Source organism: Protomyctophum parallelum (assembly GCF_964188405.1).
Source record: "Protomyctophum parallelum genome assembly, chromosome: 5".
Lineage (NCBI taxonomy): Eukaryota > Metazoa > Chordata > Actinopteri > Myctophiformes > Myctophidae > Protomyctophum > Protomyctophum parallelum.
The window spans coordinates 38,232,761-38,256,807 of record NC_139702.1 but is presented as its reverse complement, the minus strand read 5'-3'; the positions used below and the strand labels follow the sequence as shown (position 1 = coordinate 38,256,807).

Below are 24,047 nucleotides of genomic sequence, written 5' to 3'. Positions count from 1 at the left end.
GGAAATGAGGAAGACAAGGGTACATTACCTGGAGATCCTGCTAATGACTCAGCCCTACTGACAACAAATGTGCGAGACAGAGACAGAGGGACTGGAAGGAGAGAGGTGAAGAAACACATGAGGGGAGGGGACGGGAGGGGAAAAGTCTGTCACCACAGGTGAGGAATAATTATGCAGAAAGAATAATCTGGGGTTGTTGTTAAAGACGTTATAGCACGCCCAAAACGGCTGCATTGAATTTGAATATGACAGTACTTACCAATCTGCTGAATTACCATTGACTGTAACTGTATGATAAAGTCAAACAATACCCAATGGCTTGTGAACGACCACTGAATCATGCTCCGTCTTTTGTGAACTACCACTGACTGAATCATGCTCCGTCTTTTGTGAACTACCACTGACTGAATCATGCTCCGTCTTTTGCACTTCACACCAGAATATTAAGCTGTTGTTGTACTGCAGTGCTGCTGTAATCACCCCTCCGTGCACAGCAAGGCCAATCGACTAGTGAAACTGATGTAATTCTACCCTTTGGCCAGCAGGCGTCTCTGACATCCCATTCAACCAAATAGCTGCATGCAGTTTATGAATGAGTAGCTGTGGGGGCTCTGCAGAATAAAGGACATTACTGTGTGACAGCATTGTCAGAGAAGAGATGCCATGTCAGCGCAGTGCCAAGGACTCCCACTAAATTTCTAATAAGATGCTTGGTAGTTGGTACTTCAAGTTCTCACTGCGGGACCACTCACTCACAGAGAGAGGCTTTGCTCTGGATGTGTTGACCGTCGCAGAAAGTAGCCATTGTTATCCTATCCCTGTAGCACTATATTTGCATGGTATCCCATCGTGGAGGAACCACAAGTGGAGGTGAAAGAAATACACGATATCTTTGCTGCCTTGGTGACACAGCCAACCAAAGTGCTAACCTGAATAACAGCGTCTGATCTGGGTCACATCAGACCATGTGGTGCTATCCATAGAAGGGCCAGCTTCTGTCGCAGCCAATTAAGCCTAATTCATACTTTGTCCCATAAACGCTCGAGATTGTGCGACGACATATGCATTCACGTTATCCCTGGTTCTGAATGCTGTCCGTCTGTAATCGTCTGTGCTTTATCTCCATCCAATTATGAAAATAAATCACACAATTATGGTGGACTGCAGCTCCTTTCCCCCTATATAAGACCTCTTTGTGCTCTTTGTATGTGCACAAGTTACTTGGGAGTACACACTGGGCTGGACTGACAACTCTGTGGACTGTGGCCCTCTAGTACAGGAAGGGACAGAGCAAACTGTTCTTTGCTGTGGTCTGTTGCCAACAAACTAAGCTGGTGGTGAAGCCTGGACAGTCTGGAGGTGGTTGCGGGCGGGGAGCATGAGGACGTAGCTGGACGCTATCCTGGAGAACCCCTCTCATTCCCTCTATGATGTGCTAGTGGGAATGAGGAGCCAGAGATTTATGCCACAAAGCGACTTGGACGGTCCTTTGTGCCAGTAGCCATCAGGCTCCACATCCAAGCCTGACCCCCATATGTTCTGTCCTGTTTCTTTGGAATTACTGGCACACACTCGCACATGGGCTACTGGGATGTGCACTACTACTACAGGATGCCTGTTAAAGGGATAGTTCAGATTTTTTGTAACTTAAGCTGTATGAAATACTTGCCATTAATATAGTGGTTGCAACTGTATTAATTGATTGCCCGAGTCCCGTGGTGGGAGTTCTGCTCTGGTTTTGGTGAAATATTAAGTAGTTCCGGTCATTTTGTGGAGGGCACAGGGGGCCACGCAGTAAAAGTAAATTAATCCACAAAACTAATGTCATTTGTATTGTTGACCTATTTCTAAAATAAGTGCAACTTTTGTTCATTTTTCACCCCTCTATCACACGGAACTATGTTTTTTGTGTCCATATCACTAGAGGCCTACACCCAAAAAATAGTTCCATGTGATAGAGGAGTCAAAGTTGAACGAAAGTTGCGCTAACATGCGCTGATTTTGACACCTCACCGCTCCTTGGCTGCGGCTCACCGCTCCAAGAGATGGGTCAAATGCGGAGAACAAATTTCACTGCGGTAACGTGTGTGACAAATCGTTTGACTTTGATACAATCTTGAATGCAGTCTTTCTATAGACAGACTATGAATGACGGGAAGGTAGATGCCATTACCTGGTGAAGATGTGAGCGCCAACATCCCGTAGGAGGAGAAAGGCCCGGCTTCGAACCTCATTCCCTCTTTCCCAGCCTCCACCTCCACCTTTCCCTATGGGACAAGTGATTATTATACAATCTTTCTCGTCGTGTTTTATTTCTGACAACCTGCGTGATGTCCACAATCCACACACCTGGAGGATGAGTATGAAATAGTCAACAGGCTTGTTCCTGTGGAAGAGGTAATGTTCAGGAGCCCGCTTGTTCTTCTCGTCGTACTTCAGATCCTGGATGACGTTGGGGTGCTTTAACAGACGCAGGAGGATCCTTTCTGACATCTGCACCGGCCCAAACGGCTCAACCTCTAGAAAGAGAGATAGGAAGCGAAACAATATCATCAGAACGCATTTCAAACAATGCTATCTCACCGCTGCATTGTAAGCACAGTGCTGCGTTGACATCACAAATACTTTACACAGGTTCACTAAGGAGTATTAAAGGGACACTTCACCCTTTTTGCAAAAAAATATATGTTAACAAGTTCTGTCCATCCGACGTGTCCACACATCCTAGGGAATCCAACCGACAGGTTGCAATGACGTGTGTACACGTCCTAGCGCATCTTCAATGATATCAGGCGAGAGAATAATATTCTGAATTTTTTCCTTTATTTATTTTTGAGTGGGACTCTAAGGCCACCGTACGCTTCACTCTTCGTTCATATTAGCGTCCCGTTCACTTCCCTGTTAGCACGGCAGAAAGAATGCCTCGTATCTGCGAATCCAGGGCGCTCTCCGTGGTTTTGGACTATTTAGCGATTGAAGGCACAATTTTCCCGAGATTCCTTGCGAATGTGATTGGCCAGTAGTCACTTGAGTGACAGCGAGAGACATGGAGCAGTCGCATGAGTGACGTCACTTCAGCGCTTCCTATATGGCACTTCCGCTTGACTTCCTGCCTTCATTGGAGACACGTCGCTCCAATGAACTGCAGCGGTCAGTGAGGCATCTATTTCTTTCCTATCTATGGTGTCCATGATGTTATGGACACTGGGCTCCTTCCTGGACTACAATTCCCATAATGCTTTCATTGCTTTGGTGCACTGTAGTCCAGGAAGTAAGTGAGCCCAATGTTCCTGCTAACATCTAAAATATCTAAAACCACATATTACACACATAAAGACCGCAGGAAAGTGTTCTAAATCTTCTAAACGTCATTAACATATATTTTTTTGCAAAAAGGGTGAAGCGTCCCTTTAAGTGCTCACTCTTTTTAGTTTTTAGTTTTGACAATTTCTCCCCCTTTTCTCCGTGCCAATTCTCAAATTGCCCACACCCTTGTGTATAGTCTTGTCACCGGTCACCCCTACTGGTTGGTCTCTTGACTGGTTGGTCCTACGGATAGTACTGAAACCACATCCCTCCACCTAAACACATGGCCTGACGCTTCTTTTCACTGTGCCAGTGAGGAGCCTCACCGGGAAGATGTAGCGTACACAGAATAGACAGTTCCTCACAGTTAAACACCCCTGCTGACAGGCACCCTTGACCAAAGGTTTTCCTCCCCACCCAACTTCCCTCTGGCAAACATATATAAAGGTCTTTACACACCGGGCATGATTATCTTTTCATGCGAATAATTAATGTGTGAGGTTTAATTGCAAGCCCTATTCCACCCGAGTTTCAGAAAATGTGTTCTTGGCGCTGGAAGTATTAAATTGTCTTACCAGAAGCTTTTTCTCTAGTGGCGTAACCATATTCAGAAGACATAACTGCTGAGCCAAGCTGGACAGGTTATTATTGGTGCTAATAATGTTCCGCCCTAGTATTCTGTTCAGCCAAGCCAGATGTTAATGTAAATATAGATAATACTTGTCCTGTATGAACGGCCTATTGCCAGATGATTTGAGCTGCTTTATTGTGAGCAACCTGTAACTTTTTCTAATCAGATTTTGTAGCCGACTAGTGTTCTAAATGAGAACCAGAACCAAGTAGATCGTGCTTGCATAGATCTACGTGCGCGTTGTCCTATTACTAACCCTAACACTACATCTGAAGTCCTTAAATCAGAAACCCAACCTTAGTCTTAACCAGCCACATAAGTAAACATAAAGCAAAGTTGTTATATAGCGCAGTTTCATGACGTTTTCGATTCAGTGGCAGTAATTTCACTTCGGCGTTTCCTAGTCGTCTACTGGTGGAAGGCAGTATGTAGAAAATGTCCAGTAGGCTTCATTGCATGGCGACCTACTGGCGATTATGGGTTGATAACGTTCGAAGTGGGTGGATCTATACTGACCGGGATTGGTCAAGTTCAAGTTCAAATACGTACAAGGCCAGTCAGCTCCTTCAAATCTATGGCGGTGATATGTGGCATCTGGCTGCTGGCTCCACCACCAGGAACTAAACTCCCTAATAGCCTTTAGGGGGTTCTTAGTCAATGCTTAGCTGCTAGGTCAAAGTTCTAAAGCAAATCCAACTGCAGCCGAAGGTATAATAATCAACTGCTGCTACTGGAGAAGTCGGCCACTCCACATTCAGAAATCCGTTTCCCAAGGGAAAACGGGTGACATTTTTCACATTTTACTCTCAAGTACATCAACTTCTGTGAGAACCCCGACCATAGGCCAAAACCGTTGGAAGTGATGTCATTGAGGAAGTAGTGTAAACAAACAGGGTGGTGTTTTTAAAGCTGTGGGCTAAGATCGCAACTCGTAACCTCTTAGTTCATGACATGCAAGCAAATAGTTGCCAATGTTTTTTAGATCTGCGCACAGTTCACACAGACATCCCGCGCCGTGTTCCTGAGAGGCCTATCACCTCCTGCAAGCACACATGCCCGCAGTGCACGTGCTAATACTGTATACGCACGCACGCACGCACGCACGCACGCACGCACGCACGCACGCACGCACGCACGCACACACACACACACACACACACACACACACACATGTTAACACCCACTCACCCACAAACTTGCCAACACACTTGTTGAATGCTTACACAAATCATTCCCTTACACACAGTCTGACAACACACAGATACACATATCCATTCAACACACATACTCACTGCTCCCCACAACCACTTCCCACAAACACAACACAAAACTTGCGCACGCACGCACGCACGGACGCACGCAAACACACACACACACACACACACACACACACACACACACACACACACACACACACACACACACACACACACACACACACTTTCCCCACAGTGAAGGACTGAGGGCACACTGGGGGAAGTCAAGCAGCAACGCAGCCCACTTGCCTGTTGCTAGGAAACGTAGGGTAGCCAGCAGAAGCTGAGGTGATATTTTCACCTTCATTTCATTGTCGTTGGGTTTGAAGGCTGAGAAGTCCTGTTTTCTCTCCCGATGGGTGATTTTCTTCTTAGTTTTATTGTCAGCTGAGGGGCAAAAACATATAAGTCAAAATCAAACCTGAGCATAATAAAACAAAGGCCCACAGCCAGGAATACTGGAGTTGGTAGGGCTGTCATTACACATTTAAGTTGACGATTAATTGCCACACAAATAATTGCGATTAACGATTTAATTGTGTTTTTGGCATTTGGAAATTGGAACGAATAGGAATTATATTTCTGTTTGGCTTCGAGGCTTTGTAAAATAAAAAAGTGCACAGGGCAGATATGACAAAACTGAAATATAGAAATTACTGGCATACCGGTATATATACATTTTACATTTAAAAAGATAGCGGAAATAGCTGCTACAGAAGCTTACAACGTGTCACAAAATGACTATTTTGAAAGTGAAAAATGGACAAAACATGGACAACATGACAAAATAATTGTGATTATCTCTAATAATTGCTATTAGACGATTATGTAATAATTGTGACAACGCTACTAGTTGGTAGTCCTGGGTTGTGGGGTGACTAAACTGAAGTAACCTTAACCTATATTGCTTTTTCGGGAAATTAAGCTGTGGAGAACTTCTTAGAACTAAAAGAGTTGGGGGGTGCACTACATTGTTAGCTTACCACATTCTTAGCATAACTTAAAACTGTATGTATGTTTTCAAGTGACATACGGAATGGCACAAATGTCTACATGCCTTTAAACATACCGTACCATGACGTTTCCACTAATAGCCCAGACATTTAGTTTATAAGCGATTCCCCCAACCCCTGCACCACTTACTGGAGGTTGAACACACTAAAAGAAGTGCCTTCTTTTAGTGTGTTCATTAGGTTTCATGATGTGCGTGTGCGTGTATGTGTACAGTATATACAATTTTTCAGACATTAAAACAGTCCAGTACAATGTAGTGTGGCAATTGTAAATAGGAGAGTTTTATTACATTTTGACATCTGATAGCTTTTTTTCGGACGCTGCTGCACACCCAGGTGTCTGACTGTCTGGGCTAGTTGGGAAAGCTTGAAGGAGCATGTATGTATCTAGAGAAAACCTACTGTACAAGTCTGTTTCATCCAGAATCTCTGACTTGATGATTTCCTCGATGACATCTTCCAGGGTGACAATCCCCAGAACCTCATAGAAGGGGTCCCCTTCGCCCTCATTGTTTACCCTCTGAACTATGGCCAGGTGGGATTTACCTAAAGAAAATGAATGCACGCACGCACACACACACACACACACACACACACACACACACACACACACACACACACACACACACACACACACACACACACACAGAGGTTATAACGGTGGGGCTATGTTGTGACAAAGTTCCATATTTCACCAAAGATAAGATTCAGTGCAGGTAAGAAAGGCTGTATGATATGCATGGCAAATGGCATTACAACATAATGCAACACATGCTATGACGTGTATTGTGTATGCGTACACATTGTACACTGTGAACAAACGTTTATTGCATATTTAAATGAATGCAGTACTATGGATTGCAGACTCTCTATTCAATACAAAATTAATAAAAAGCAATTCAGTGTTAGAAGTACATGTAAGTAAATGTAACAGACAGACACTGAGACAGACAGACAGACAGACAGACAGGCAGAGAGAGACACTGAGTAAGAGACAGACAGACAGACAGACAGACAGTCCTTCTCCTCCAGACAGCCAGTCATCTATGGTTCTAGCCTCAGCCCCTGACCCCCCCAACCCAACCCCTCCCCCACGTGTGCTTTCCCAGGACCATCCTGTGTGCTGTAGCGTCTGAAAGGGAAAAAAAAAAGAGAAAGCTCTGCCGTGCACGCAGAGAATACAGTCAGGCAAAACGCTAAACAAATTCTTTGCCTTTTCTCAGCTTGTGATCATTTAAAAGGAATTTTCCAGAGGCCCGGGCTAATATTAGCCCCTGCAAAATGAAGTTTCCATTCGGCTCCAGCGATATTCTCACCAAGCGAGCAAGCGGGGCCAGGCGAAGCCTCAGATGTGTGATCAGATTGTCTTGGAGCGAGTCGTTTGCATGCAGATAGGCCTGGCTGTAAATAATGGGCGAGCCGATGTCTGTGTGTGTGTGTGTGTGTGTGTGTGTGACTGCGTGCGTGCGTGCATGAGTGCGTGCATGTGTGCGCATGTGCAAGTGCATGTGTATTTATTTGTGAAGAACACGGATGTTCACTGTTATGGCTGCTACTCTTGGAAGCCAGCCACAGATGTACTTCTTGACTCATCACCAAGCTTGTTTTATTACAATGACTGCACCTGCTTGTATGCCTCTACAACAGCATAGTCATTCATTCATAGGCTAACACACAGTGGTGGTGTGCACTAACTGTATGATACAAATATCTGTCCAATGGGCTATATGCAGATTATGCACACAGAATAACTCTTCCTACTTTCGGGCAGCTTCCATACTTCCTTCACAGGTGTAACCGATGATACTAATTAAGACTTAAGACTAAGTTCCATTTAGTGTGCAGTGGTTCCCTTACGGGTCAATTTGGATCCATTTGTACACTCAGAGTTACACACCTGTACGGGGCCATTTGGAACACACTCAAGAACACTTTGAGACCCACTAGTGTAGAAGAGTGGTTCCAGTGAGCCAACACGCTCAATATCAGCACCCTTACTCTGTTTGACCAGAATGGAACAGAGCCCAAGTTCTTTCCAAAATGGCATGTGTGCATAGAACCCATTATGTGGCAGGCTGACAATGAACATTGTTTGGTAATCTCTGGGACTGGGTCATTGTCTTTCTCAGAATACCCACCAAGGCCATGTAGAGCAGTGGTTCCCAAACCTTTTAGCCCGCTGTGACACAAAATAGAAATTAGACAGCAAGCTCACAACGCGTTGCGGCTTTGCGTCCGTTGAGAGCTTGTCGATTACCTATTTTCACTAGGCCTACTTCTTAAACATTTTGTTTTCTTATTTATGGGATTTCATTGATTTATTTTATGAAGAAATGAATGTAATGAAATTACTGAAAAAGATCTGAGCTTTTTTGGGAATGTTTTTTTGAAAATGAAAAGTAAAACCAAATGTGTCCGCAAACCACAAATGGGTCCTGACCCAGCGGTTGGGAAACATTGATGTAGAGACCTATTGTAGAGACCTATTCTCATAATGATGCCAATGACACCTTTAGTCGATCAGTGAGGGTGGGTTTTACAACAAAAATATATATAAAGCCCCCATTTACATTTTAGTAAATGGGGGGCAGCAGTGGCCCAGGGGTAGAGTAGCTGGTAGAGCAGCCGCTTGGGAACGTGAAGTTCCCAGTTCGATTCCTCCGCCATCAGTGTGTGAACGGATGAATGCATCATCCAATCTATGTAAAGCCCATTGGATAAAAGGCAAGCGCTATATAAATGCATCATTTATAATTTAGTAAAGGTACTAAATGGTAATGGTAAGATTTCTCTTTGCCATTAGAGCAATCAGGTCCCAGAAGTCCCTGAGCAAGCAATCACTATGAACTGCCATGGGGAGGGTGCTCGGCACAGTACAAACAGATCAATGCTATAGTGTAGTGGGTGCACTGTAAAACCCAAAGGGTTGGTATAACTCTGAAAATGTCAAAAATGAACCCGTAATTTGCCTGTAATCTCTCCTTTTCTTTTCTTTTCTTTTCTTTTCCTGTAAAGCACTTTGAACTACACCTGTTGTCTGAATTGTGATATATATATACATAAAGCTTGCTTGATTGATCTCTTGCTTTCGCTTCCTGCCTTGCCAGTGTGGAATTTACTTCACTAACCGGAGGTTTAAATCCAGCTTCCACCAAAACGTCTATCCATGCTATTCAACGTGCTCACTGTTCATATGTAGGCTAATTCATTGCTGTGACAAATAAGCCATATGTAGTCTAATTCATTGCTGTGACAAATAAGCCAAATAGGTTTAGGTATGGCTCACAATGCAGTGGTTCCCAAACTATTCAGGTCGAAACCCAAAAAAGAGTTTGCGCGGGACCCAAACCAGTACTGTAGATCGGCTATATTCACTACTTCTGAATTATTAAAAAAAAACAAATGTATCTTTTTTTAAATGTACGAAAAGAAAATGGGATTTTTACGCGAGTCATGCCCCATAAGAATTGGTCCGTGACCCGCAAATAGGTCCCTATTTGGGAAACAGTGTCCCAGAGACCACTGGGAAGGACATCTTCATTTATTAAACCAGCGCATCAATGGGTATTTATTGACTATTGACAGGTCACGTTTGATCAATGACAATAACCATCCAATGTGTCGGAATGTGTGCCAAGTTGCCAACATGACCTCACCTTTCAAACACAATCTCTCATCTATGCGTAAAACCAACTGATAAGGACAGGTGGAGGACACACACACACACACACACACACACACACACACACACACACACTCGTTTACTCTCTTCAACTAAATGTCAGAATCACACACATGGGAAAGCACAAGCCTCTTTTTGTCGATTCAAGCAAATCCTATAACGATGTTTGTCCACAGATAAGTAACACTCATCACCAACTCCCCCTCAAATGAGGTGTACTTAAGGTCAAGTACCAGTATCATATATGACCTGTCGTAAGACTTTTCAACCCGTATCTTACTGATGAAACAACAGGCCAAGAATTACAAACGCTAAAACCAAATGGGAAGCTATTCAATTGAAATGCCATAGAAAAACCTGTTCATGCCACGTTTAGTTTTGTTTATCCTCCAGATTGTCCCATGGGTAACAATGTAAAGAGATTTTAACAAATTCCTCCCACAATGGAAAAATCATACCGCCATCGCACCAACTATGCTACATGGTTTCCATAAGATATTTTTAATCACTTGGGATTAGTGGAGTCGATAACAATCACTTATTTAAAGTCATACTGTATAACTCAATTAAACAAGTTATATTTGATAAAATCTTCTACTGGCATATTTGTATTCTTAAAAAGTAAACACACTCGAATGTATTTATTGCGACTGTAGTCGCAGTTACTATGAAAACCTGCATTTCCCGTCAGTCCATATATGGGCATTCCCAGACGATGGCCTAATCCAATCCCATGCCCATATATGGAGATCCCTGATGTCATCAATATTAAGCCCCCAAGGGACACGGTGGCACAGTCGGTAGTGCTGTCGCCTCACAGCTAGAAGGTCCTGGGCTCGATTCACGCTGGGGACGCTGTGGCCGTGATCATCAGTGCCCATACCCGCCCACCTCAACTCTACATCCGACCTCACTGACACCAGATTAATTGCGACTGCAGGTCGCATTTACTATGAAATCGTACATCATATATGTCTGTCAGTCAGTGTATCACTCAAAAATCCCCATACATGAGAAAGCCCCCATATATGGTGCCCAGATCTCGTCACATCACGTGACATCATCAGGGTGGATGGAGATCCCTGATGCCATAGTATATGTGACCTGCTGTCGCAATTAAGCCCATATATGGAGATCCCTGATGTCATCAATACCGGCCAGCAACTCTACATCTGACCTCAAACCTCAAACCCTTAGATCTCCATATATGGATTTATGTTAGAATAGGTTCCATATGTTGATCCTTCCCCCATCCATCCTTCCTCTTCGATGTCTCTGTTACCTGTCCATTTAAACTCTAGACGGCCGACCAGCCAGCGAAAACATTCTCAACAGGCCCGAAAATTAAGGCCCGGTCGTACCGGCTGGGCCCTCATCAAACCCTGTACACTCAAGACACTGCCCCCTAGATCTACATATATGGAGCTGACCTGTTCTGCCATTCCATATGTACACTCAAGACATGCTCCATATATGGCCAGTGGCAGTGCAGAATTCATTCCATATGTTGATCTGACCCCGCATGCAAAAGCGCCAGCGCTCGCCCAGCAGTCTGCTGTCACCCAGGCGGATGCAAGCACGCGACCCTTAGAGTATATATATTTATAGAGAAGGCACCCAGAGGAAATCTTGAGGCGAAATGGACATAGTGGCCGAATGAAGGTATTGCAGCCTGGCCCCAAACACATGAACGCGCTGTCCGTTGACTATCATTGTACACGTTCACGACGGACGACGCTCGTGCGCGTTCAACGGCAGCGCGTTCATGTGTTTGGGGCCACTCACCATTGCAATCCGTCCCAGAATGCACTCTGTTCCTACCAGGAAGGAGGATTGAATCCGCCTCATGCGCTTTCGAGCAACTCAATGCAAGTGGATGGGAGGAGAACTCGGGTGTCTTCTCTATAGATATATATACTCTATGACGCGACCTCGTTGTTGGAAATAACAAAATGATGGAGCTTCCTTGCACAAAAACGAATTTCACCCACTACGTTTTACACCTGCAAACCTGTGATGTGACAATAAAGTTGAATCAGACAGCGGCTCGTGACTATGACTCAGACATATCCATATGTGGGCATATACTAATGACTTCAGGAATATCCATATATGGGCATAAAAGAACAAATGATGACAGATACAGAGATCCCCATATATGGTCGTACAGAGGGTATGTGCATAAAGTGCACACACACACACACACACACACACACACACACAAGGGGGGCAGCATCGGTTCAGGAGGTAGACCGGCCAAGTTATTTTATTTAGTGTCGAAGTGTTGAGCAAGACATTGAACGCTAATTGCTCCTGATGAGCAGGTTGGTGCCTTGCATGGTTTCCTCTGCCATCTGCGTATGAATGTGTGTGTGACTGTGAATGTAATGCACATTGTAAAGCAGTATATAAATGGCCCATTTACACACACACACACACACACACACAGGCCCCATAGTCTTTCACACAGTAGCTCCAAATCATTTAGTTTCACGGTCCCACAAGATGACCGCATACTTTTCCACTTTCCCACAAAAAAAAGCCTACATGGCAGAGAAAAATGCACCTACTGTCTTCCACAAATATACTAGAAGAAAAAAAAAATAGTCTGTTTATTCATAGCTCCTAAAGCTGCCATAATTACAGCAGGCTGTCTCTCAGGGGGATCAGAGGTAGAGTGGGGAGACTGACACTCGTGAACCCCTGGAGTCTGGCGCTTGGCAGTGGGCCTCCACTCTGGGAGACAAGACAGCGTGTCCTTAATATGGAGGCCAGGGGGAGTCCTGCAAGACACCAGTTGTCTAAAGTAACTAAGTACATTTACTTACGTACTGCAAATATATTAGTGACCCCAGACTCTCTGGTAGAGGTGGTGGTTTAGCTGCTGTTTGCAACCAGCAGTTCAGTTGCCGTTCTGGTACCTTCAATTCCTTTGAGGTTTTAACATACACGTGGAGTCCGACAAATTTGCTGCATCTGAATTTGAATGAGTCTTTTAATCAGTCATTTTAATCATGTGTCTTACCACTGTTATGCTGATGACACCCAGCGGTATTTTGCTTTTAAACCCCCTGACCATAGCAAATTGTCTATTTTAAAAGATTGTCTGTCTTCCATTAAAGACTGGATGGCAGAAAATGTTCTCCAATTAAACCTGGACAAAACGGTCCTCATCATAGGCCCTGATATTATATGTAATGACATAAAGCAGTCCCTGGGTCCTTCATCGGCACACTTAGGAGTGTTATTTGACCAGCAAATTAATTTCGAGCCACATATTAAAAAAGTGGTTCAAACCTGTTTCTTTCAGCTAAGAAACATTGCCAAAATTAAGTCGCTTTTAACCCCTCGAGATCTGGAACAACTCATTCATGCTTTTATTTCTTCCCGGCTGGACTATTGTAACTCATTATTCACTACCCTTAGCCGCTCCTCAATACACCGCCTCCAGTTGGTGCAGAATGCAGCTGCCAGACTTTTAACGAACACTTTTAGAAGGTCTCATATCACCCCATCATTGGCTTCCAATTGATTCCAATTTTGTTAATCACTTTTAAAGCTCTCCATGGGCTGTCTCCTATGTGAATTATTATCCCCCAAAGCAAATGTGAGAACACTTAGGTCTTCTTAAAGTTCCTAGCCGTTTGTAGCCCCTACGTTATGGAATGATGAACTACTGTACCCCTTTCCCTAAGGAGGGCAGAATCTGTCGATACCTTCAAAAAGCTGCTAAAAACCCATTTGTTTTGTAAGCACTTTAGTTTGTAATACTGTCTATATCTACCGGTATGTACTGTACTGCACGTTTATATATTGTACTACTACTCTACTCAGTCTACTGTATTGCATTATGTTGTCGATTTATTGTTGATCTATGTGATGCTCTTGTTTTATTTTTTATTTACCTTTTGAGGTATTCTTTTTGCTATGTGAGTATTTCCAATTGCCAGTACTTTTACTTCTACTCCACTACATTTCAGAGGCAAATATTGTACTTTTACTCTACTCCTTACTAGTTTGTAGATTTAGATTTAGATTAGAAAACATACATCAGCCCAAATAGCAGATCTACAAGCTCACAATGTGTCGCGATGCGACGCATTGTCAGCTTGTAGATCAGCTATTTTCAAAAGATTTTGAAACATTTTGAAATTGTGAAATGGGACAGTCTGCAATAGAAGGTATGCACGTGACATCATCATCATGCCCGGAAGTTATGCGGAAACGCCTATAGTATACTGTGTGGCAAAAAAATACTTTTCTGGCCTTGATAGCCCATGCATCCAGAAAAGTCCTATCTAATTGCATTAAATGACGTTTAACGACATTAAACTCATTTTGCCATTTTGCGCATACCCTCTATATGAGTAGTTTTACATTTAATACTTTACATTTTGATGCCAATACATTTTGAATACGAGACTTCTACGTCTACTTACTCTACTAATCTACATTGCAGTATTGATACTTTTACTTAAGTAAAACATTTGAGTACTTTTTCCATCACTGCAAGACATCACTGCTGCTGTGCAACCTGGTTGATGCTGTTGAGTGCTAGCCTGGCTAATAAGCCAGACCGAATCAGCCGTTGGTTTACGGTCTGGAGAGGCTCAATTGTACGCCCATTTCCTACACCAGAGAACTGGTGTGGCCAATCGGGACACGGTATGCAATATGGGCGGGCTTTGGTACAGTGATATTCAACGCTTGAGACCTTTGACTGACAGTAGCTCTGACCAATTGCGTCAAAGAGAAAATGTTTGAACCCGCCCCCCGGGAAACAAGATCCATACACAGCATCTCCAGACTCAAATACCACACGACAGTATGATTTGAGTCTGGCTTATTAGCCAGGCTAGTTGAGTGCAGGCTATTTGGACACACACATGTCAAAGCAGCAAGCACACTGTGAAACTGCATTGCAGTTTCAATTTAGATTTTAAACTGAATGTGAATTGACCACAACCAACCCCAAGGCTTGCAAGCTTCCGGACACACCAGAACACATAGAAATACAGACACCGCTCCCTAGTGGTCTAGGCATAGGGGTTAGGATTCAGTTCACTGCAGTGGGCAGAGCACGCTTCCCAGTTCCCAGTCAGGAAATGATCATTTCCACCAAGCGTTTCACCGCATGTTGTACAAGTATACTGTATACAACTGTGTATGTGACAAATACAATTTTGAACTTGAACACAAATATAGGAGATCGGCTTTTTTTCTTTCAGTTAAGTTCGATAGCATCAGAACAGGGCATATCTGTAAAGTGTGTGAATGTGTAAAAAAGAAGAAAAAACTGTACATTGTTTTGGTGGAGGTGACAGGCACAAAGACACACACACACACACACACACACACACACACACACACACACACACACACACACACACACACACACACACATGCTCACACAAATAATTCCCTTACACACAGTCTGAGAAGTACATATCCATTCAACACACATACTCACTGCTCCCCACAACCAATTCCCACAAACATAACACAAAACGTATACACACACACACGAGCGTGTGCGCAAAACTCCACAAATGGTTTGCTCTGTAAACAATTTAATATCCGTTTGTAATGACATTGCATTGCAAATTACATAATATGTCACTTAAGGATCATGATCTTTGTGAATAAAAGCATCATTAGCATGCATCGTGTATCATCACCATAACACAAAGTACTGTGACCAGAGTCATTGTTTTACTGTACAAAGCACTGAAAAAAACCAAAGCCATAGATTACAGTCTATTTACTGATAGCTCATTACAGTATATATTTGGACCATTCATCAACCAATTCCTCCATCCATCCATACCCCCAGGCCAGGCCTGAGGCTGAGAACATCCACTCAGGCCTTCAGAGACTAAAGCCAGTGCTCTTTTCCACCATTCCCAGCTTATTTATGGAATGCAGCTTTGTCATATTTTTCCATAGCGCAATTTCCACCTATAAATAGGCACATAAGGGTTGGAGGGTTGAGGTTGTGGACGGGGTGGAGGAGTCAATATCTGTTGTAGACACTCATCGCACCCCCACCCCACTCCCACCATCCTGCTCTCCCCCTATTTTTCCAAATATTTGAGTTTGGACAAATATAGCGTACGCTCGGGGCAATGGGAACGCATTGGATAACGTCTTCTTTCCAAAGCCACCTCCAGTGAAAAAAAAGAATGTTTCCGGTCCAGTCAAGCCATTTGACCCGTTTTTCCATTGACATGTACTGTCATGTTGCACTGTTGTTACAGTACATGACATGTTGATCATTTATTAAAGTAAGGACTGTCCTTACTAGCACATTGTATAGTCAGACTAGTACAGTATATCTCCTACGAAAATAGGATTTTGTTGCTGGAGACGTTCACCCATATTATCAAAAAAAAAATATATACGAATAGAACTATCATGTTCTGTTGCAATTAACTCATTGGCGTTAACTCATTGGGGGACTGTACAGTATATCCATCTGTGTGTGTGTATATATGTGAGCATGCATGACCCTTATTCCTACTCCAATATCAATACTACAAGAACTATCATGCAACAGAATATAGCAACGCTTAAGGGTTCACAGAGCATGTTATCCTCCACACATCCAGAGGGAGCCTATCCTATCGCAACTGTATTTAGCATGCTTGGCCTTCCTCTGTATAGACCGATTCCGTAGCGGTTTCATGGTCGCAGCCTACGTATTTCCTGTAGGCGGACTCGACGTAGCTGCGGGGTTTAAACCCTCACCAGGCGCATCTCTTCCACTACAGTGAACGGCAGAGTGACTGATGTTAGTTTGCCTCAAACTTGACTCTTTTACCTGCTTTTTTACTAACACTAACATTACAAAGATGTCCAGAACATCGAGATGAACCTGTGTAGTTTATGGCTGCTCCAACAGTAGTGGCAACATAAAAAATAAATAAATACGGAATGTCAAAATACCCACCGCGGTGGCTGAGACCAGAGCCATTGAGACAAAGCAGTGAAAGGTCCTGAAAGATACACAATGTCAGTCTTACACAATACCCAATCTTTCTGTTTTATGAACACAAGTCTGCTGTATTTTATACCTCATACTAAGCATTTAAAGTATGAGGTATAAAGTACAGCAGCCTTGTGTTAATAAAACAGAAAGATTTGGTATTGGGTAAGACTGGCGTTATGTATCTTTCACTGCTTCGTCTCAACCATTACTCAATGGCTCTGGTCTCAGCCACCGCGGTGGATATTAGACATTCAGTTTTTTTTTTTTTTTTTATGTTGCCACTACTGTTTGAGCAGCCATAAACTACACAGGTTCATCTCGATGTTCTGGGCATCTTTGTAATGTTAGTGTTAGTAAAAAAGCAGGTAAAGGAGTAAAGTTTGAGGCAAACTAACATCAGTCACTCTGCCGTTCACTGTAGTGGAAGAGGTGCGCCTGGTGAGGGTTTAAACCCCGCAGCTACGTCGAGTCCGCCTACAGGAAATACGTAGGCTGCGACCATGAGATCCGCTACGGAATCGGTCTATTCAGACCACTCATAGTGCATTTTTATTTATATGTATGTACGTACCCATGGCTTCTGCATCTGCACACTAGTACACTACAAACCAACTTGATGATGTTTGTAAGTAGCATCGGATATTTCAAACACAAAAATCATGATCAAGTTGACCACACAGGTTCCCAGGACTTTTTGTGTTATCCTTTTAGCCCAAATGTCTGACTGCACTTTGTGCTGTTTACATTGCTGTCTAATGAATTATTCAATCAATCAATCAAACAAACAAACAAGCTCCTCTCTGTTACTTAATTTTGACAACCCCCACACACAGATGTGTCTAATATTTGCACAATGAGATGCGTAATGCGACCACCTGTGCTGCCAAACAATGGCAGAGTCTGTTTTCCCTGTTAACCAGCAAAGGGTTAACGGAGTCTGTCTGTCTGTCTGTCAGGTATTCTGACAAAACCATCTAATTCCAATTCCAACTGTCTGCTAAATCTGCTAACTCCACCCACTCATGAAAGTATCTCTGAGTGACAATATATAAAGTGTAAAGTCACAATACCTACTTTGATGAGACAGCAGTGCTTTGTTTTAAAAATATTTCCTGAAAAATGAACATTTTGGAGCAGAAATATACTTACCGGTATATACATACTTTATATACATATTGTATTCCTTCCTAAGACTCTCAAAAACATACTTCTACAGTATGTAGCTTGTTCGAAACAGAAATGTAAACAGTGAGCTAGTGAGTGAGAACGGGTAGCAAAAGGCCTGTGCCTAGCTGGGGCTCTTATGTCAGCAAACTGCTGCCTGGCTTGATTTACCAGAACACTTCATTGCAACGCTTGCTGGGCAGCAGGAGATAAAAACATGCAGCAGTACACATGCTGTTACAGTATGCTCCCGAAAATAAATTAGTTTTAATCTCACCAAAAACGACGTGCTCACCAGCAGGACAAAAGACTTGACCTGGAGAGTGCAAAAGATCCCTGCCGAAGGCATGGCATGGGTCCATGGGACACTTGGAGAGCCATACTTGGCTGCGAGCCAGAGCCAGAGTTGACATTGGCCTGCCAAGCTCCTGAGTCATAAAGGCAAATGCCTGCACTGAAGCATCCCACTGTAGGCTGAATAGGGCCTGGGACAGGGCTAAGGTGAGGTGGAGCCGCTATGCAAGCCCCGGCCACCGAGGGGAAACACTGAAGCGGAATGGACATGGTGGTCGAAAGTAGGTACTGCAGCTCTCGCGGCACTGGGCCATATCCCAAAATGGGCGGAGCCCACCACTTTTCCAACCCAGAGTGCACTCTGTTCCAACGCGGAAGAAGGGGTGAAAACGCCTCATGCGCTGGGTGAGCAACTCAATGCAAGTGGATGGGAGGAGAACTCTTCTGGGGCCGTCCTTATTATTTATAACTCTATGATCCCGCAACTCTACGCTGTATCATAAAACGGGGTCATCACTGACCTACAGTAGCACTGGGGCCGAAGGCAGTGAGCAAACTTAGCATCAGGCCTATCTGGGCACTCACTGTCTGGTGAAAGTATTAGAGAGACAACAGAAGGATCTATGGAAGGCATATGGGTGTTTGTGTTTCTGCAACAAACAGTGACATTTGTAGCATTTGCAGCATCCACTATTGGTGTAAGTGAAATCACTTTTGGCTCTGTGTTGTTTACATGCCACTCAATGTGTGCTGGTTCTATCATCGCAAGCACTTGTATGAAGGACCTAGTAGACACTTTATCATGATTGGCTGCCTCGTCTCTAGGCTACCTCCAGCTCCAAGCCAATAGGACGAGACTTACCCATTAAACCCATCGTTTGAATGGCATGACATACCGTCTGTAAACACTCTATCAGTCCCAGGGAGGAACGCACGCTGGAGTTACACTTTTATTTATTTGCCCTCCATGGAGCAACACAGAACAGCAGCTCCAAACGCAAACGGGCTCCAAACATGCTGCATGCTGTCATCATACAGGCACGCACAGCCTGGGATTTTGAGGACTTATTTATAACAGGTTACAATTTCCTTACGGTTTACAGGTTAAATACAAAAATCCCTTTTTTCAATGTAAATGTAAGGCATTATTTGCTATTTAATAGCATGCTGTGTGTATTACAGCGGACAGACGCACACGGACAGAGTGCAAAACATACTCTCCCCATTCCTTCGGCCTGGTGGAGACAACAAGAGAATGGAGGTACAAAAAAAAAATGTTTCACTGGTAAGCTTACCAGTGACTGCTGGCCAGTAGCGACACAGCTACTGTAGCAAACACTAACCAAAAAAAAGACCTGTGAGAAGATGACAGTATTGTTGGAACAATATTACCAGTAAAACGCCCTGAGGGCGAGAAGCATGCACGCATCTGCTTGGGTGACGGCAGACTGCTGGGCGATGGCGCTGGCACTTTGACATGGGGGGTCAGATCAACATAAGCAATTAATTCTGGCCATATATGGAGCGTGTCTTGATTGTACAGGGTTTGATGAGGTCAGATCAACATATGGAATGTCAGAACAGGTCAGCTCCATATATGGATGGCAGCGGGGGCAGTGTCTTGAGTGTACACAGGGTCTGATGAGGTCAGATCAACATATGAAATTATTTTCTGTATTGGCCATATATGGAGCGTGTCATGAGGTGTGACGGACGACAGACTGACTGATTTCGTAGTAAACTGCGACCTGTGGTGGCAATAAACGCATTACCGCGGTTACAGTATCTGATGCATACTACAGGGTTGAGTTCATCACCACACATTCTTTATTTACTGCTGGTGTACATAGTGTGTAACGAGAAAGGTAATTAACACTTGTTACCTGAATATAATGGGACTTCATGTCCACCAGCCTGTGTCGTCACTCATCTGTGTCTATCAGTTGTCTATGACATATGACTCCAAATTTGGGCAAGGTTTCATAAAATTAAAGTTAAATATTCCAAATACTAATACATACAAAAACAAGCAGTGTGCATACAAAGTTTGCATCCAGCGGTTTGCAGGATTAGCTCTGCACACCCAGACACACACTCAGACACTAGACAGCTAGCCTCTTGCTGAGCAATTAGAAGCGTAGCCACACAAGTGATCTCTTGCTTGCCCTGAAAGAAAGAAAATAAGCTTGGCCCCTCGGATAGATGGACGCAAATCACCTCCTGACTCGAGTGGTTAGCACCACTAGTTAGCCACTCCCCTAATAACTTGCGTCACATCTCAGAAAGATACACAGAGCAGCATCACATTAAAATGACTCCCATGACCATAAACTATCATCTGCCGCAATAGCGTACTCATTATGCTCCTAAAAATCCATCCTCGAGTTTGAATCCCACCGCTGACGGTTGATTTTCCACTATCTTTTTGCGGACAAAAAAATAAACATTTTCTTTCTCCGGTTTAGGCATAATCTTACTGAGGTTAAGGTTAGGAATAAGGTTAGGTTTAGGTTCAATTTGACTGAGGTTAGGTGTAACGAAGACTCTCACTTCCATTCATATTAGCGGATCTGGGAGAGTGTTCGTTGGATATTCAGTCCCCATATATGGGGATATCCGACTAGGACGCTGGGCTATAAGACATATGATATGTCTAGTATCACAATCCCTATATTTGAGCCCGAGCCGACCTAGTGCTGATATCAGATAGATATGGTAGAACCCATACAGTACATGTACATGGATAGATCGGACTTGCTTAGTCATCATGCCAAGACTAGTCGGAAGGATATATAACTTGGGTTTGCTCCAAGTTAGTGAGAAGTCGAAGCATCCTGGTTTAAGTTCTAGTGCAACACCACTGCGGCGGGTTCTAACCTGAGTAACCAGCAATAGAGCTCTGAGCTATTTTCATTAGGAATAGGTTAGTTTTAGGCATAATTTGACTGAGATTAAGCAGATTTAGCGAACCTTGTTTCGAACCCTAACTTCAGTAGAATTATTCACACCTTCACATGTAAAGGTTTAATGACATTCATTTTCATTTATTTTTCTTTTTCTTTTTTCTTTTAGGTTTTATGACCTCAATTACACCCAAAAAACCTGAACTTTGAACATTCAGTGGATTTTCTGTGGTCTGAAGTTTTCTTTGGGGTTTTTGGGCCTTTTGAGCTACAATGAAAACAGGCAACACAGTGAAACAGTGACATCTGCTGGCAAATCCCATTGACATATATGGGATTTGCAGTAAGTGATGTCACTTACTGCCGGCAAATCAGAGCACCTGTTTGAGCCAGAAAACCACAGATCACAGAAAATCTACTGAATGTTAAAAGTTCATGTTTTTTGGGTGCAATTGAGATTAGAAAACCTAAAAAAAACAAGAACAATTCCAAAACCTTTTTTTTAATGTCACAATCCCTTTAACTGAAGGTTTGAACAACGATTCAATTATAAACATTTTCAAATGCAATTTTCAAATGAATAATTTGTGCAGGACGTCATATTAGCCTTTATTTGTTCTCAATGCTGCTACAGAGCTTCTTTGATAATATGAATCACAGGCTACATTGATTATACCTACATATTGTATCTTTCTCATAGAACCAGTGGTTCTCAAAGTAGTTTACGGGGACCCCCAGGCCCAGGGGTCATTGGGGGGGGGGGTTTCCAGGGGGCCTCCCCAGTTATGACTGAAAGTTGGGAAGTACTGTAACTCTGAGAGTTTACAAATGGACTCTTACGGGTACATTTGGTTCAATGTATCCAGTCTCTGAGTTATGGGGGTCCATGGCCTAATCATTAATGCATGTACCTAACTGGGGGGTAAACGACAGTGAAGGTGAATGGAATGGAGCACACCATTGTGTGTGAACTGCTTCTAGCTGCTACTACTCCTCTTAGTTTTTTGGAAAGCCACATGCTGTCTGTCTTTTCTATCAGCAATAAATGCAGTCTCCTCCCTCACTCTCCTCCTTTCCTCGCTGAAGATTGCACAGCAGGAAACGGATACTTTTCAACCGTTTCCTTATTTCTTATCTTATTAATACAAATAATGATGAATAACGATTAAGTTATTTAAAACGTGGTTTGGTGCCTGAGTCCCAGCATGGCAAATCGACTGGAGCCATGGACACTATATGGATAATCTTGCTCATTAATTTATGTGCCCCCCTGCTTATATGACACAATTTAAAATGAAACTTCTATGACAGTGCTGACATATAAGTGACATTATTCCGGGAGAGTGGCTCAGCCCTGTGGTCGCTTTCGCCTATATTAAGGCGTCTTACTGGTTTGATCAGTAGCTTAAAAAGAAGAGAAAAAAATTGTATTTCAGCCTAAAAGTGGCACAAAAGTAAAGGCAAGTCAGTGAGGTTCATTCTCCAGGGAGCATGAATGTGCTATGCAAGTTTCATGGCAAACCGTCCTTTTCATTTTCAGAGAGTACATTTTGGATTAAGGGTGGTGCTAGGGGAAAGGCCATGAGGTGACCAAAACAGTAGGGTTCCTCCTCTGAGGAGCACGATTACAAGGCAATCTGCCCAGTAACATTTGAGACATCTTGTGTTTAAGTGGAAATCGTGGCCTAAAGGTCAGGTGGCTACTTGCCAATGTTGTCATCACAATCAGCAGGGGTAGTCCCGGAGCCGTGGGGGTGAACGTGGTTTCGTCAGATAAAGTTTTTTCCTCAACTGATTCTTGTAGCTTGGGGTCACCACTTAAGAATTCAAGAGGGTGCCCAGTGATATCCCTTGGGCATTTTTTGTTATTAACCACTTAATGCCTGAAACAAATTCCCTAAAATAAAGCTTTATGGTATACTTAATGCAAAATACTTGGTCTAAATGCATACAATTAGCTTTTTGTGTTTATGAATGTGGATTGTGGATATGCACAATGTATTTGATTCATGATTAATGCATTATTAATTAATGCATATTAACCTCTTCATGCCCCAAACCCCCCAAATCCCATAAAATATATCCTTTGAGATCTAAATGCATGAAATTTGCTTTCCAGAGTGTTTATTCATGAATGTGGATATGTACAATACATTTGATCTCAGAATAGGGCATTTTTAGATATTAACCACTTCATGCTTAACACAGCAAAAGACCATACAATAATCAATGCAAATCATTTGCATTCCAAAATAAATGCTTATTTGAAGTGGTCATGTCCACCACATCTCCTTTCTTATGAATTAACTCTTTCAGGCCTATTGTGAGAATTCTACACCAAAACATCAACAGAACATTATGTTCATTGCAAATCATTTTCACTCTTACTTTACACTTACACTTTATAATTGCACAAATGTCATCTGGGGCAGGTTTGTAATATTTAGATAGATTGGTAGGGCTCCGTGGCCTAATAGATCTGTCTTTTTCCATCCAAACTACCCTGGGTCCCTGGTGGAAGATTCCCATTAACATTTTGCCACAAAGCTGCTTAATATCTAAGTCAAATTAAGCTCTAATCAAGCCCAGAATATCGCATTTTACGCAGCTATGCACATAAAGACCGCGCTCGTGCACGCAAGGACTTCGTCCGGTTTTAGGTAGAGGACATCGGCCGTTAGCCAAACATGCTCAAAGTTGCTACATTATGCTACATTAAGCCCCCGATTATAGGGAATAAAACAATTACGTCAATACCGCCAATGGTAGCTTAATTGGATTCATTAATTCACTACATCAATATCGTCAAC

General features: G+C 43.1%; 1 protein-coding gene across 1 annotated transcript in view; it reads right to left on the bottom strand.

Annotated features, from left to right (window-relative positions):
- The window catches only part of cnnm2b (cyclin and CBS domain divalent metal cation transport mediator 2b), a gene marked incomplete at both ends in the record, with an annotated part of 50,140 nt that overhangs the window by 6,571 nt on the left and 19,522 nt on the right, over positions 1-24,047 (bottom strand). The window contains 5 exons of the mRNA XM_083765693.1: positions 29-91; positions 2,174-2,267; positions 2,350-2,519; positions 5,443-5,580; positions 6,609-6,752. Coding sequence (XP_083621819.1) covers positions 29-91; positions 2,174-2,267; positions 2,350-2,519; positions 5,443-5,580; positions 6,609-6,752 — 609 coding nt within the window. The remainder of the gene's footprint in view (positions 1-28; positions 92-2,173; positions 2,268-2,349; positions 2,520-5,442; positions 5,581-6,608; positions 6,753-24,047) is intronic.